The following is a 16975-nucleotide window of genomic DNA, read 5'->3' on the forward strand; positions in this document are numbered from 1 at the left end:
TTATTTAACTATTTAAAATGGCTTTGTTTGAAGAATGTCTTTTAACTCACTTGACTGGATGTAACGTTTAACATACACTCACAAAACACAGTTATTGATAAATACCAATTAAACAAGAAATGTGAATACATGGTCCTAATCATCAGCTTGTCATTCTGAATGCAGTGCTCATGCTTTGGATGAACTGTATTATTTGTAATAATATTTGCCGCAATGTGATCTAGAAATAGGAATTAATGCAAGTGAATTTAACGAGTCTTCTATACATTTTTGTGTTTGCTTAATACAGCATATCCATTCTGACCTCCTTAGTTTGTTTTCCCTTGTTAACTTACCTTGCTTTCTCCCTGAATATATTTGTTATACAAAAAATAAAAAAAAAATTACATGAATAAATGCATTTAAATGACAAGATAAAAATCTGGGCTGAGGCTATTCAAATCTCAATCACTGCCCTTTGTTTAGGAAACTGTTTTTTATCATCATGAATCTTCCACAGGCTTCAGGAGTGGCTGAGATTTATTCCATCACTGCTTTAATTGCATGTGTGTAAGCTTTGTTTCATGATATTGTAATGAAAGGTTTATTTGCAGTTCTATAAAGCAGCTAAATTTTCCGGCACAAGCTGTCTGTTGTAAAACTTATTTAGGAATTTATCAACACTATAAATGTGCTCTTACAATATTGAACTTGTGAAATTATTTTAAACCTGTTTGGGAATTATATCTGCAAGAAAACAATATAATGTGTATATAAAGTGTCAATTTATTATGCAACTTGACCCGATGCAGTACACAGACAAAATCACACAAAAAAGAAATTATCATAGTGATTTTTATTGTGTAGAGTCAGACAAGCAGTAATGTGTTGCATGCAAAGAAGCAAAAGGTAATATTTTTCACTCTTCCATCCTCACCAGCAACACTTCCACCTTACACACACACACAATCACCCTTATACAGTAAATGCTGCACACAGTGTCTCAAAGGCGACGTGAAGCAGTCATCTAGTTGGTGTGGAGGACAGTGGCAGAGCTCACACTCTCCATCTGGGAAGTCAGCCCTCGTTTCTCTCCGTCTCCTTCCAGATCACCAGTGCCACTTTATCACTGGAGCGACATCCTATAAATACCAACAGAAGATAGTAGGCATTTCAGTGAGTGTCAGAGGTTTCCTCCTTTCTGCGGGGTTAGAAGGCTGCTGTGCAAATTTGTACATTTAGTTAAAGAAGCATTAATCTATAAACAGTCTGCCACTTAGTCAATGTGGCACTGATACACAGTCTACCATGAGTCAATCTGTCAAGGCTTGTTGGCAATACATTTAAGATTTTGTGGCTATTTGCTCCAAAACACTCCTTGAATCCTCCACACTCCATGTATCCCAATGGGAACGGGCTCCATTCAGTAACAGGCTGCTTTCTGGCATGACTGCTGGTCTCTCCCCTCTTCAGAGGTCATGCATCCCTTAACTACGAACTGAACTAATGGCAGCTCCTCTTGAACCATAAACAGAAAACATAAGATTAATGTCTTTAAAAGGGGGAAAAAATTGTGAACGAGAATCTCAACCACCCTTAGAATAAAGTATATTTTTACTGTTTTCTTGTAGGTATTTTTCTTAACACTATAACCAAAAATCCAGTAACTTGTTTTTCATTTTATATCTGCATGATGTCGTTTGGCCCCATACAGCCCTGTTTTCTGGATGTGGAAATACAAGCTTGTAAATTTGTACTAGCTTTGCTGAATTTATTTGCATAATGCATTGTTTAAATACAAATTAAAAAAGACATTAACCTTGTTAAAAATTAAGAATATTAATATACATCATTCAGGTCTCATCATTCAACCTATTTTTGTTAGTTTTTTCAGTTTTTTGCACTAAACATTTGTTTATTGAATGATTGGATTGATTTATGTTATCTTCAACACCTTGTAGTGTGTCATGAACTCAAACACAAAGCTTGTAATAGGTAAAACTGTCAAACCTGTGTTATCTTTTTTGCAAAGGCTATATCTATATCCCAACATGTTGTTATTATTATTTACATTGCACAGTCACATTCATTATATTTTAAAGAATTCTTTGTCTTATAAAAATGTTTAAGAAAGTCAACTTCACAAATGCTTTTGTGAAAAGGAATAAAAGCGTCATTTCCTGTATAATAACCAAATTATTCGAAGGAGCTAACGTGTTCTCCACACAATTTAATTGCTGTATGCTACATAGGCCTGCTTACGACGTACATATTTACATACAAAAAAACAACAAAAAAACAACAACAAGTTTACAGGGGCTGGGTGGTTGGAGGGTGACTGTTGCCTTCCAGTAAACTCTAGATAGTCGCTTCGTGTTGTAATATGTTACTTGTCAATCAGACGAGGCGCGTGACAGCTGTTTGAGAGACAGTAAACTGAATAATATCTGACAGCTCCTGGAGGATTAAAGGGGTCCGTGTTGACATTAATGTGTGACACACACTATTTTTCAATTAGCTGCTGAATGGCTTCGATTAGATCACCTTATCTTCAGGATCCCCACACCTGGACGCGCATCTCATCAGCGTCCTGATCGAAACGATGGGCGTCTGTTTGCTGCTAACAGATACAGTGAGAACAATCTTCCTTTATCTTGAAGTCATTCTCACTGAATAGCGCCGGATTGATTGTGAAAGAGTGGTTTTCTTGCTTGTTTTATATTATTGATGTTACTACGCAGAGTTTTCCCCCCTCATCCCTTATTTCTTATCATATTACAATGACAAGTAGCCTAATCTTTACTATATGAGTCTGTGGAAAAACATTATTTTTAGTATAAAAGGTATATGCTATTTAACGACATTAATTATAAAGTCGGAAACACACATTGGGTACATGCAAATCGTATATAATATAGAAAATATGTTTATTTAATCACACTGCACAATATAGGCTACATTTTGGAGGTGATAAAATTATTTAAATAGATTAGTATTTTACAATTGTTCGTTGGAGAGCAAAAGTCAGCTACTTGTTTATAGTGAGTTAATATAATCTCAGTAAAGTAAAATAATGACCTAGATGTGGGCAGAGTAGTACAATCTATAGCACTACTGCTGTTTTAAAACAACAGGATAACTGCTACAAAAGGAAGTGAATAGAATAAAAAAAAAAGATATTTAACAAATGACACGTCTAATTTTATCTCCTTCCGCTGTTATTATTAAAAAAACATAATTAAAGCTCTAAGTGGAACTGTATAATTACTCAAAATAAAAAGTCAGCACAATACAACACAAAAAGCTCAGTTGCTCAATTGTTGTTACATGTTAAATGAATGGGAAAAAAAGATGTTTTAACATGATGGAAAACGTTTAGTGATTAACCTGGTTAGTGTATCATTACATTAGATCTACAATTTTTATCAACAAATAACTTTAAAATTTACAAAAGGGTAAAGCACTTGTTGCATTTAAACGGAGCATGATGCTTCATCGCTGAAGTGGAAATGATCAGCATCACACAACAGGGGATCAAGAAAGTCCTCTCTCTGTGTGTGTGTGTGTGTGTGTGTGTGTGTGTGTGTGTGTGTGTGTGTGTGTGTGTGTGTGTGTGTGTGTGTGTGTGTGTGTCATCATAAAGGAAACAAATTAATCACTGGTTTAATTACTAATACAGTGTGATATTTACATGTGTAACCTTGCGGTTCACACATCTACATGTCAGTTTCATGGCTAATGTTAAATGTGTTGCTTCTTGTGGTTATACCATTTTAAAAATGTTTTTGGTTACACAATCTATGGCTGTATCAACAGGTTATTGCTAAAGCATAAAACAGAGCCTGTTATTATTTTCAGTTGTTACGGATGTTTGCGAAACACACTTATCAATGAGTAACGGCCTTCTTAACATTATTTAATAGGCTATAAAATAACCGAGCTGGGCGTTCAATGAGTTAAACTCATGCTTGTAAAAAAGAAAACAAAAAAATAATTGAGAGAAAAAAGAAACGGGGTTTCCATACTAGACCACATTTTATTGTTTGCATTTGTCCCTGATGATGGCACTATACACTGCACTGAACGGCCCGCAGGACCAGGTAAAATAACTCCCTGAGGTTATTAGAGCGCCCCCACCTGTTACCTGAAAAAGGTGTAGCTTCTAATAACCACCAGCCGTGCTTCGCCCAAATCAATTTAAGCGTCTTTTAAAAACAGGTTTAGTCATTCTGAGTTGATTCTGAAAGTTCAGAATTATTAAAGCGATACGGGGAAAATACTGAAGGATTTGCTGATACTACTGAATATGATGATTGCATGAATGATTTACCATTTACATCAAGAAAACTAAAAACATAAAACATATCTTGATTGTTTTGCAGCGATTGTTGGTTGATCACTGAAGCCGGTGCTTATTTACTAACTCGAATCTTATTTTTTCCCTAAATGCCTAAAACCAAAAACCTGTCTATCAACAAACTATATTTCTTTATCAATATTATTAAATTACTAAAATAAGTATGAACGCCTTATAAAGATAACACGCCGAGACTTGCGTTCAAACAAAGGTTATCTGCCTATATAAATTGTAGCAATATTTTTTGCAGTAGTAGACCTAATAATTGTGAATTCGACTGTTTCAAAAAGTTAAAACTTAATTAAGATCCGTAACATCTCCAGTTTGAGGTTGGTTTGGGCCAAGTTTTGGTGAAAACATTCTCACATTTAGTAGGTTAAAAATTTAAAACCCACTTCTAAAGTGGTTCTCATTAATAGAAATCATGTTTTGTTGTAAATCTATTGAAATCAACAGGTTTGTGTGAGGATTAGGGTGGGTTTAGCAATAGCATCAGTTCGGAATAAACACTATAGCCTAGTGAAAGCAACATGCTACGTGTTTTATAGTTTCAAGGAATGGGCTTTTAGATTTGTGGAGTATAGGCTACTATTGCCAATATACTTCTGGGCAGACGGAGAGTGTGAGAGAAGAAGCAGAGCACCAGAGCTGTCTATAAAATTGTTGTCTCGCATCCATCAGGTACAGCATGTCCAGAGGAGGTTCGGATACAAAATGGGCTATGCGAAGAGCAACCTGTAAGATTTGGCAAAGTAAGGACGAGCAGATCAAATACACTGTCCTAATGAAAAAGAGGAGACTTGCGGAAAATGTATACAGGGTGTGTGTGGATGGGTAGTAGGAATGGAGGAGAGAGCTGGGCGGAAAGGAGGAGGAGAGAGGGGGCTGCTAGCTGGTGGAGGCGCTGGGTAGCTATACATGTGACAAGGGGAAATATGAGGGACTTTGACAGGTTTTAAACGGTCTGGCGCCAAGGCTTCAGTCTACTGGCTAAATATAGCAGGAGAGATGATGCAGAGAGATGATGAAAAGATGAAAAGAAGGAGCAACAATGTAAAAGCAGAAAAAAAAGAGCGACGGTCATTTAATGATCAGCCCTAGAGGATCATCTGGTTTCATATATGTGAAAGGTATTGCAAAGGTTTGCGTTATCTTTTTGCAGGAACGTATTAATTTCCTTAGAACCTGGAAACACAATTAGACACATTGTCTTACAGCGGACACCGTCTCAAGGACACAAAAGCTGACAGAAGGCAGATCATGCATAAAAGTTTGGCACCAGGCTATTTTTAACTAATGAAAATGTCCTCTGGTCGAAGCTGATGCACATAGACACTTCTCTTCATCTCCTGACAAACCTTTAACCATGTTTTTTTCTCTCATTACAATCATTCGGAGTACAAGTGGTCATTGACTTTTGGACGCCTCGTTGTTTTGGCAGTAAAACAGTGGCAGTGCTGTAAAACGTTTTCCAGCATGAACGCTTTTTAAATCATGTGTGATAAGAGCTCAGCGCATGATTGCATTCTTGTCGGTTTAGATGTGAACAGCAGGAAAAATAAATCTGGCGTAATTGCAAAGACTTTGTTGATGTGATTACTTCCTTAAGTATATACATAGAAAACCATTCCCATTCCCATGTGTGGTTAATCTCTTTCCCAATCCAGATCACTCTCTGTCGAAGTTTTAGCTCAGAGATCAAACAAAGACTATTGATTAGTCCTGTTTCAACAACTAGCTGCAGGTAACACTTCACATATAAAGAATTCTCATAAACAATCTTTAATATTTACATCAAATGCATTAGATAGCCCTGTTGAATAAAAGTGTAAATGGTAGGCTACTTTCAGTGTCAGGAAAAAAAGTTCAATCACTAAACCAGGAAGTACATTCATAATAAATTGAAAGTTTCTCCTCTAGAATGTAATTTATGCTAATATATTATAGCCTTTTTCATTTGTCAAAATGACATTCGCATAATTAATTAGACTTTACTTAAAGTTAACACTTAATATTCCAAATGACTATGAAACTCAGCATAGGAGAGTTATGGGACTTATTTTACTCTCATCAGACAATTGTGATTAGGCTTTGTATTTAGCTTTAAATAATGAAGAATTTATATCAGGACTACACTACTTATTTTCTTGTTTGCCATTTCGCTATATTTAAACATTCTCCTTCATAAAAGCAGCAAAACGTTCTAATTCAAAATCTACATGTATTTAGCTATATTTTCCTAACATAAATTCTGCACGTTTCGTTCGTAATATTATTGATTTATTTTCATTCTGTATTATGTTAATTTGGTATTATTTTCGCGACTTTTAAAAGAAAATCGCGTCCTATTTAAATAATTAGCATACATGTCTTGTAAAGGCGAGCATATCCCATATTTTAGTGTCAGTTTCAATAAATCCGGCTTTAGCTCTGTGTCTCTTCACTCGTGGATTCGGCAACAAGTGTCTGTCTACTTGGTTTTCTTTTTTATTTTTACGGTGCGGATTAAGCTATATTCTTATGTTGTGAATGTGTTATTTAACTTCTCTATAGACATTAATGAATTTGCTAAACATGTTATCCGTGTTATCTTTGATTAATATTTAATTTTCAATTCGAAAACGCGCAATAAAATCTTTTTATTTTTTTTTATTTTTTTAACAAAGATCGTTTAGCTGTTTTAATGACAGTATGACGTGGCGGCAATACGCAATGCTCTGTATTGAATCCTATGCTCTCTGAACCATTTTATGTCCAATTCAGTAAATATCACAAATCGTGTAACTTAACACAAAAAGCCTGTATTAAACGTCCTCCCTGCCGTTTTAAAGATCAATTGCAAACGAATCAATCAACCTACACTGTGATTTTTACTTTCCTTTTCGGTATTTTATAAGCAATATTTAATCACTATATCAGTTCCTCTCTGGCACAGTAAGGGTTAAACATCCAGCCTGTCATCATGTTCTTCTGATTTGTATCGAAGTGTTAAAGTGACAACATTCCGCAACCGGTTGAATCCGTCCGCACAAAAACATAGATTGGACATTCCATTATTTTGGAAATATTGGAAGCATTCAGTGCGACATCTGATCAAAAAGCATACACTGAAATGCTTACTTACAAAGATCAAAAGTCATTTGGAGACAAAGAAGGCAAGCGCAAGCCAAAACTTTGGCGTAAATGCTAAAGGGATTGGAGTGCACTGTTAGAGGATTTTGGAGTAAATATGAACTGACATGAGACGGATCTTACTGCGGTACGTCAGCAGACTGGCGCCAAGCGGCTATCTAACAAACCCAATCCAAGTAAATCTAGAGTCCACGAGTGGATTTCTTAAAGGTATAGACTACACTTATGGCTCGACCCACTGTCGAAAGTAGATGGCGAACATTTATAGTGGCCTGGCACTTAAACCTAAATGCATTGAGATGTAGGCTGTTATTTTTCGAGCATATAGAGGAGCATATGCTTTTATCCGCTCACCTGTACATTAAGCGTTAGGATCAATAAAATACATGTAAATTCACGGATACAATACCTTTACATTCCCTAAACAGTTGTCTATGTATATTGCGACATAGGCTAGGCTATATGGAGTATATTAAAAAGTTAACAACCGCAGAAGCCTGTTAAGAGTTAACAGTTAAGAGTAATGCAGCACTCACCAAAATTATCTTTACATTGGTCTTTAGATTCCATCAACTCTCTTCCTCTTTCTTCAGCATTGAGCGTGGCTGTGCGCTTTGAATGACCCGGGGCAGAATTTAAAGTGCCAATGTCCGATTTTTGGCTGCTGTTCCTCACATGAAGTCGGTCGGGACACGCGCAAGCAGCACGGAAATAGTTATTCACACAGTGAAACGTTGAATTCAATTCATACGCACAACAAGGTCCTTTGGATATGAGTGTGCAGTGCTACATTATGAACAAAATACTCGTACGCGTCATTTTGACATGAATAGCGAAAAGATAAACGTCATTTGGAGTGTTCCTGATATTTTTAGTGACTATACTTCGAATAGTTATCCTCAATTTATGTTTTAAAATGTGGAAAGCAAATATAATATTTTGCGCTTATTATTCATAACAATTCGCACCTTTGTTAATTTACACGTGAATAATCTTAATTCCTAGTTTTCAGTGTATCGAAGAGTGAGTTTGTTCCTCGAACAAGGAGGGATCGTAATTATAAAGCGTAAGCCGACCGAGGTGCAGTCACCACCGGCTAAGCACTGAGGGCTGACCCGGTGCTTGGCGTGGAGACGGGGGGTGGGATTTCCCGATCTTTTCTGTCATTGGTTAATATTTTATTCTGTTGACATGTTTTCTTACTGCTAATGCTTCCGACACCTTCTTGGCCACCCCCCTTACTTGAGCCTGGCCGGAGCTGTCAAAACCACGCCTATGGAGGCCCACAATTGGTCCAGAAAGCGTAAAATCAGCAATCAAGGGGGCTTGGTTCATTAGTGCTGGGATCAGAGCAGGAAGGACATGTGAGATAGTTACAGTTGTACAGTGGACAGAGCAAGATCTAACCATTTCAACTCCGTGTCGGCGTAGAATGACTGCGCTTGAATGGACATCCGCATCGAAAGTGTAATCTTTTTATGAGAGCAACTGTTGGAGAACAGGAATCCCCAAATCTGCCTTGAAAGTGTCGTTGCGCTCACTTTGACTGATATTATTACGGGGACTTCGTGGAAACTAGCAGCTACGGGAGTTAAAGTGGAAGATCCTTACCACTGTCTTTGCTCGCCTTTTCGCGATTCACATTTTGCCAAAATTGCCTTGCTGCGCTTTTCCTCCTCGTAGAGAGACAATCTATCGTCTGGATACGCGCTGCTTTTGCCAGAGAAACACCACTAAATATATATTTTTCACTACGATTGTTGGATGCACCGATGAGAGATCCAGTTTTCACAGGGACTGCGATGGCTTACCACCCTTTCCACGCTCACCGGCCAACCGACTTTCCTATGTCAGCGTTTCTCGCGGCCGCGCGCCCCTCCTTCTTCCCGACGCTGACCTTGCCTCCCGGGGCTCTCACAAAGCCGATCCCGGACCATACTCTCGCCGGAGCCGCGGAGGCTGGGCTCCATCAGGCTCTGAGTCACCATCATCAGGCAGCTCATCTTCGCAGTCTTAAGAGCCTGGAGCCGGAGGAAGAGGTTGAAGACGATCCAAAAGTCACACTGGAAGCGAAGGATCTATGGGACCAGTTCCACAAATTAGGAACAGAAATGGTTATTACGAAATCTGGCAGGTGAGTTCACAGTTGCTCTGTTTTCAGTCTTTTGTTTCAGTGTTTATACGAGGGAATATTATGATGCACTCAGCGTTTCACATAATATTCTACAATAAATTTTAGCAGGCCCAGGAAATTCATTATTAAATCTGTCTTTTGGTCGTCGCTCTAATAAGCCATTTCCTCTTTATTTCCCTATTAATGTCTTGCGCGCTGAACTGGCTGACCTAATTATGATGTCAAAGAGACTAGAAATGGATGTCTTACTGTCAGAACATGTGTACCTTAACGATTCATCTGCTCATTTGACTTATGAAAACAAAATGGGGAAAGTACAAGCGAGGCGTATTCTGTGGCTAGCAAAAGGAAAATAGCTGAGGCTTTTTTTGTTGCTTCTATCATTATCAACAAATATTGACTTTCAAGGCACGGTGTGGCACAGTTAAACCGTGCTTTCATGTATTTCGTAAAGAGAAATGTTCCTCTTGGTCTGCTTATCTATTGAGGTGACAATAAACTATTTTATGTAAATAACACTTTCACGGAAGATTTAAGTCTTGCGGCGAGTTAAATTATCTGCAGCCAAGTGAAATGTTAATATTTATTGAACATATATTTTTAATGATGTTGTTTTATTTAATAAATCTGGTTAGGGTAAACATATCACCGAAAACTTTAAATAGTATTTAGTTGTGTTGTTAAAACGTTAAGCTAGCATCTGCCTACATTTGTAAAGAAAAAAAAATGATTTACGGAAATATTTCCTTTTTCTACAGGAGAATGTTTCCACCTTTTAAAGTCCGCATAAATGGACTCGATAAAAAAGCCAAGTATATTCTATTAATGGATATTGTGGCTGCCGACGACTGCCGCTACAAGTTCCACAACTCTCGCTGGATGGTAGCGGGGAAAGCCGACCCGGAGATGCCAAAGCGAATGTATATACACCCGGATAGCCCAGCTACTGGGGAACAATGGATGGCTAAGCCTGTAGCTTTTAATAAACTGAAGTTAACCAACAACATTTCGGACAAACATGGATTTGTAAGTAACCCATTTTTTTTAATAACACGTTTTAGTGTGTTGCATGTAGGCCTGTTGTAATCGTGTGTTACTGTGTAATATATAAATATAAATTTACTGCCATCTGTGGGCTGTAATGCTTACGCTCACAATGACTGGACACGCTTACAATATCGCTGTTTATTTCTGGACGAAGAGAATTATGGATGTTCTAAAATGTATATTTTAGCTTACTTAATTTCCTCGGGCCATGTAATTCTTTACTGTCGCTACTTTGATCTTTTTCTTTGTTTCGGCAAGCTTATAAACCTGATATGGGGTACTATAAGTCTTAATTTTATTCGTTATGAATAATGATGACATTGACAGCTTGGTTATGTAATGTAATACTTTATCCTGAGTTTTTTCTTGGCCACTGTTACTTCTATTGTTTATGATAGCCACAGAGCGCTATAATTTTTATGAGTGGGTGGAAGTGACAAAAAATGAGGTCAAAGGAACCGGAGAGACCTTGAATCAGTTTACAAATAGCAACAGTGAAAGTGTAATTTGGGCTGTTTTGAGTGAGCGCAGCAACAAATTGCATAGGTAGAGCGACCTGTGCAGTCTATGATAGTTTCAATGAACAATGCAACGATGCTGACCAATACTCTATACGTGATCATGCAGTCAAATATAGTGTGTGACCTGCTCCCTTACGCGACTTGCAAACAAATCGACTGGAAACAAATGAAAACATTTACATGCATAGCAAAACCATTTGATATTTGTACAGTCAAATAGAAAATACATACAAATACATTTTTTGTGTCTATCATCACACTGTTGTTGTAAACACAGTTAAGAAACTCTTTTTATTTCAGATTTAATTTGTGTTATAATGATAGCACCACCTCATTATATAGCACCATGATAGCATAACTCGTTGCATGTCCGCGTAAATATGTTTTCTGTCTACCTGCCACTGGCACAGGCCTGTTGTGATTTAACCCAAGAACAATATTTCCACTATTATTATGCGGTATTTATTGTCTAAAACGATTTAAAAGACTAATGACTTGAATGGATAATAATTTCGACAAGTACTAATATTTTCCATTCCTCTTGTTCTTCTTCTCAATAGACCATCCTGAATTCAATGCATAAATACCAGCCCAGGTTCCACATTGTGAGAGCAAACGATATTCTGAAGCTTCCGTACAGCACTTTCAGGACATATGTTTTTCCTGAGACCGATTTTATTGCTGTCACAGCTTATCAAAATGACAAGGTATGTACCCATATTTTGACGAATTTAAGCAGCCGTGCTGTGGACCTTATAGATGTGCACTTGTAGCCTACAACTTTACAGCTAATTGCTTTTCTTCTACGATGCGGTTTGCATGTTCTCAATTTGATCGGATTGGATAGCTTATGTTCACTTAACAAGAGGAGGTTAGCTAGTATTTTGAAAACGTGAATGCGAAAGGGTATCTTTAAAAAATTTTCCTGTCCAGTCAAATTCCTCCTGTCCAGTGCTACTTCCAGGTTCCAGCTACTGCTCATGTTAATTGTATTCTGTGTCCGAGGGGCCTAGTGAGCTTGTCGGTATCGTAAAGTTTATGACATAGAGTCACAATCGATTAGCAGGCACTTAAGCTCGCCGGTTTGTCCGGGAGCTACACACTCTGAGGCTCAGCAATCAAAGCGTGTCAGTTACTAAACGCAAAAAGTAGAGGCCATCTAGCTTAGCAATCTATGAACTTTAAGGCCTTGGTTTCTCCTGAATTTATAGCCTACAGCGTCCAAATCACTTGGGCACAACGAAAATCGTTCTGTTACATCGCTCTGTATTTTCATGGAACTTGTAAAAACTGGCAATAATTCAAACCACACTATTAATTATTGATAGCAGGTCGGCGTCACTCATCTAGTTCGCCTCTCTTGTTCTCTCTTGTGCTGTAGAGAATACCAATTTGACAAATGAAAAATATTTACTCGTGGAATTTTCTCAGGGGGGTCGTGATTTGATCTTTTTCATTAAACATTTTTAATAATTAAATTATCACTTTAAAGTAGTCTGTTTAACGGTGTTGGGATAATAACTGGTGATCACGCCACACATAATGGCACTGCTTTTTAAGCATTTCAATCTGAGTATTTTACTTGTAGATTTTGAATTCGTGCAGCGTAACATTGATAACAACAATACCACTACTGCGATTAATAATATTGTAATACCATTAGACTGCCGCTTTATCATTTTCTTAATAATGCACAAACAAATTATAAATATAATATACATCTATTTTCTTTTTTTTCTTCCTCTTTTTTTTTTTTTTTTTTTTTTGCTTTGCATTCAGATAACACAACTGAAGATTGATAATAACCCCTTTGCCAAAGGCTTCAGAGACACAGGGAATGGAAGAAGGGAAAAAAGGTAGGTTTTGAAACCTTTATAATTCACATGCATTATTACGCAATGTAAAATAGCCGAGTACCCAGATTCAAAACTTAGCAAAATGTTTATATTTCAGGGCCTTTATTTATTTATTTATTCATTTATTTTACTGTGTAGTGTGGGTCAATTTAGGTCATATTTCCTTTTTCACTATTTTAATTTAATTTATGTTATAGGAAACAGCTGACCCTTCCATCATTACGCATGTATGAGGATCAGTGTAAAGTGGACCGTGATGGCGCGGACTCTGATGCTTCCTCAAGCGAACCCACAACCGGCAGAGATGCTGGTCATTCACCTGGACCGGTTTCCAGCCCACTTATATATAACCGGAGTAGCAGAGGTAGATCTAAATCTATGAATAAATTATATTGCTATGCTTCAAGATCACTGAGAGCAAACATGCCTAAGTGTCATATCATTTACAAGCCTCTGTATTATGCCTTCAGCGTTTTTCAAGACGATTTTAATAATTGACAATGTCATTTTAATAAAGCATTTATAGGCTACTGGAACAAATATGCTGATAAAATCAATTTCTCAAACAAGTTAGAAGACGAATCCGTCTGGAGCAAAACATAAAGCCTGGGTTATAAACCCTGAATTACATTTCCTTAGATTCACATAAAGCCTGGATGTAGAAAACTGAGCCGAACATTCAAAGCTATTTCAAAGCTTTTTTTTCTCATTTATTTTCAGTTGGTCTCATAGTTTAGTCTATACACATTTTTTTAGCAATACATTTAAAAAAAATATTATAAAGTGTACAAAAAATGTCGGTAGCCTGTCAAGCATTATGAAATTTGGCCTATACTGGAATTAGGAGACACTAAAACGGTATTTGAAAAAAATTATATATATGTAGGCCTATAGGCTACCGTGTTTAATTTTGTTTTGAACGTGGATAACAATTTTTTTATTTTTTTTTCCTCACCATAGACGAGAAAACATGCACTGACAGTGAGCACGAATTGGACCACCAAGATGAGCGGTGTGGTGGCTCCAGCAGTCCAGGACCAGAGCCTCCATCTCCACTCAGGTCGAGATGTGAGGACCAAGGGCGGGAGAGGCCTGTTCTGGAGAAAAAAGACGATTATCCGGACTCCCGAAAATCAAGCGATTCTATATTTAGCATAAGGAACTTGGAGAAAGACAAACAAGAGAACAGACCGAGGAAAGACACAGACCTGTCAAAGAAGGACACGGAAAACGGTGGTCTTAGTGGCAGGAAAGACAGCATCTCTCCTCTAATGGTACAGACAGAGAGTCCTTCACATTTTGGGGCAGGGCACCTTCAGAGTTTGGCGCTTTCCGGCCTACACAGTCAACAGTTCTTTAACCCACTAAACACAGGACAACCTCTATTATTCCACCCCGGACAATTTGCAATGGCACCTGGAGCGTTTTCAGCCATGGGTATGGGACATCTATTGGCTTCAGTATCAGGAGCTAGTGGCTTGGAGAACGGAGGCCTGTCAGCCCAGGGAACTGGGAACACCCCGAGTCCTTTTCCCTTTCATCTGTCTCAACACATGCTTGCCTCTCAGGTAAGATAACTTTCTCCATTAAAATATAAATCTAGGCCTTGATATGCCCTGTCTTATGGAAGCACGTGAATGAAAACAGGCTATGGTTTGCATCTAGAGATAGTTTTGCTGAGATGCTTTTGATTTTGCTTGCATGTGGTTGTTAAAATCGTAATAATGGCTGTCGAAATATTTTATGCACTACGGATACAGAGTATAAAAATAAATTGATAAAACTTTAATAAATAAAAATTTAGCCATTGAATACACAAGTCAGATACATATTTTAAAATATCTCAAAATGTCCTTCAAAATGCGTATTATTTCTTTAAAAATGATTCGTGGTTATAATGACGAAGATTGATTGGCTCTTATTTTTGTTACATCTTTGTGATTTTCACTTGCCTAAAATGTCACAATCGTTAATAATTTCTTGTTGCGTTTATTTCTACGCGCCCTAAAGGTCAGTAAATACGCCTGCCATTGAAATCAGATGGACTGCGAACAGGTGGCACTATAATCTGTTCAAAGTCTGTCTCTCTTAAAATTCACCATGTAGCAGATTCTCACTTTTCAAACTGTTGCATGTTCGGTGTGCTAAAAGTCGCTAACGAATGTCTCTTATTACAGGGCATTCCAATGCCAACCTTCGGTGGACTCTTCCCGTACCCCTACACCTACATGGCTGCGGCAGCTGCAGCGGCCTCCGCCCTTCCCGCGAACAGCAACACGGCCTCCTCGCTCTCCAGGAACCCGTTTTTGAGCAGCTCCACGCGATCTCGACTGCGATTCAACCCTTACCAACTCCCCGTGTCGATCCCTCAAAGCACAAACCTGCTCACCACCGGATTGCCAAGCGGCCTAAACCCTTCATCCGAATCGTCTAAATGCGGTAGCAGGGAAGCGAGTCCTGTGCCTGCTCACAAATCGGGGGCGAGTCAGAGAAACGGCTCACCTAAAACAACAATGAAGGAATCCATCAATGAACTTCAGAACATCCAGAGACTAGTGAGCGGCCTAGAGAGTCATCGGGAGTCTTCCTCACCTAGGGATTCGCCCAAGTGATCAAGCATCCCCAAACCTATCCAGGGCATGACTTGAATTGCCAGAGGATTTTATTAAGGGTTCTCTGCGAGAAATTTCATTACGTACTTTTTGCGCATGGATGACTGGAGTGGAAAAAAGCAAACAGCAGTCAACAAGTAAAAATTAATAAAAGAAACCGTTGGACTTTCTGCTCTTGGTGATAGAGGTCTGCGTAGGAAGTGCTGCGAAGACAATCTACGTTGTAATCTAATTGACTCTTTATAGAACATGCTGACAAGACCACACCAATCTATATAAAAAAAGAAGAGAAAAGAAAAAAAAGGAATTACAAATAAAATAATTTTTTTTGGCGTAACGGCAGTAGGATCACTGCTGGTTGCAATATCTAATTGGTGATTCACATAAAACCTGTAGAATGAAAAGCTATATCCAAAAAGGAAAAGAAGAAAAATTAAATTAAAAAGGATATTTTAAAAGGGATTGAAATGACAGTTGGACCGTTAGTTAAATCCGACAGATAGTTATACCTGAACTATTTAATGTAATTATTAATAAAAGAAACCTAATTCTGTAAATAAGCTACAAGGACCTAAGAATATGCAAATTGGTATTAATTTATTCAAAGCTGTACATCTGCGTGTACATAATATTTAGAGTTTAACTCGTTGCATCCCCCCCACCCCCTTTTTTCACTATGGTTGTTGTAAATGAAAGCTATAGCGTTTGTTGTTTGGAGACAGAAGGTGTTCATATCTGTGATGCGTTGCTGTTTAATCTGCCTGTGACACGTAATGAAAGCGTGTGTCATCAATGCATTGTAGCAGTCGCTGTAAAAACACTTATCACGCTACGGGACTCACAAGGTTTGGGAAGCCTCAGGTTAATGTAGCTACTCCAACAGAAGAGACCCACATTCCTCTTCTTGAGCTGAAGTTTATATAAAGAAATATATGAACGTGTCCCGTTGTGCTGGCTGTCCGGATTTTTCTGTTGTTGTTGTTGTAGGATTCTTTCACAATTTCAATAAAAAAATCAACATGTTTAAATATGTTTACATTTATGGCACCACGTTACCTCAATGATAAGCAGCGCTCTTACTAATGACATATAATTTATGTATTAGCGAGGTAGCCTATACTGCCTTACAACATGTCAATGAAAATGTTTTTTAGAACAACACAAAAAATTATAAGGAAAAAAAAAAACAGCAATGTAGCAACATGCAAGCAGAAAAAAAATGTTGGCCAGTATTCGTGATTACTGATCACATGTAATAATAATAAACGTAATGTTTTGGAAGAAATAATAAGTAGAAAATAACAGCCTTCGTAGAATTATTTACAATTTCATCATGG

The 16975-nt window shown here is 37.7% G+C and overlaps 1 protein-coding gene and 1 long non-coding RNA gene across 2 annotated transcripts; one reads left to right on the forward strand and one right to left on the reverse strand.

The window, feature by feature from the left end:
- Nucleotides 1–747: 747 nt before the first annotated feature.
- Nucleotides 748–8345, reverse strand: LOC109056129. Its single transcript, XR_002012071.2, has 2 exons — nt 8005–8345; nt 748–1121 (listed from the first exon to the last, which is right to left on the reverse strand). It is a non-coding gene; the product is annotated as an uncharacterized LOC109056129 (long non-coding RNA).
- A 386-nt stretch (nt 8346–8731) lies between these two features.
- LOC122147712 (T-box transcription factor TBX2b-like) lies at nt 8732–16666 on the forward strand. Its single transcript, XM_042771252.1, has 7 exons — nt 8732–9602; nt 10361–10628; nt 11731–11877; nt 12950–13026; nt 13224–13390; nt 13987–14594; nt 15204–16666. Exons 1-7 carry the CDS (start codon nt 9241–9243, stop codon nt 15636–15638), a joined length of 2064 nt encoding a protein of 687 aa, XP_042627186.1. The 5' UTR covers nt 8732–9240; the 3' UTR covers nt 15639–16666.
- The last annotated feature ends 309 nt before the right edge of the window (nt 16667–16975 follow it).

This window comes from Cyprinus carpio, chromosome A15 (assembly GCF_018340385.1).
Source record: "Cyprinus carpio isolate SPL01 chromosome A15, ASM1834038v1, whole genome shotgun sequence".
Classification (NCBI taxonomy): Eukaryota; Metazoa; Chordata; class Actinopteri; order Cypriniformes; family Cyprinidae; genus Cyprinus; species Cyprinus carpio.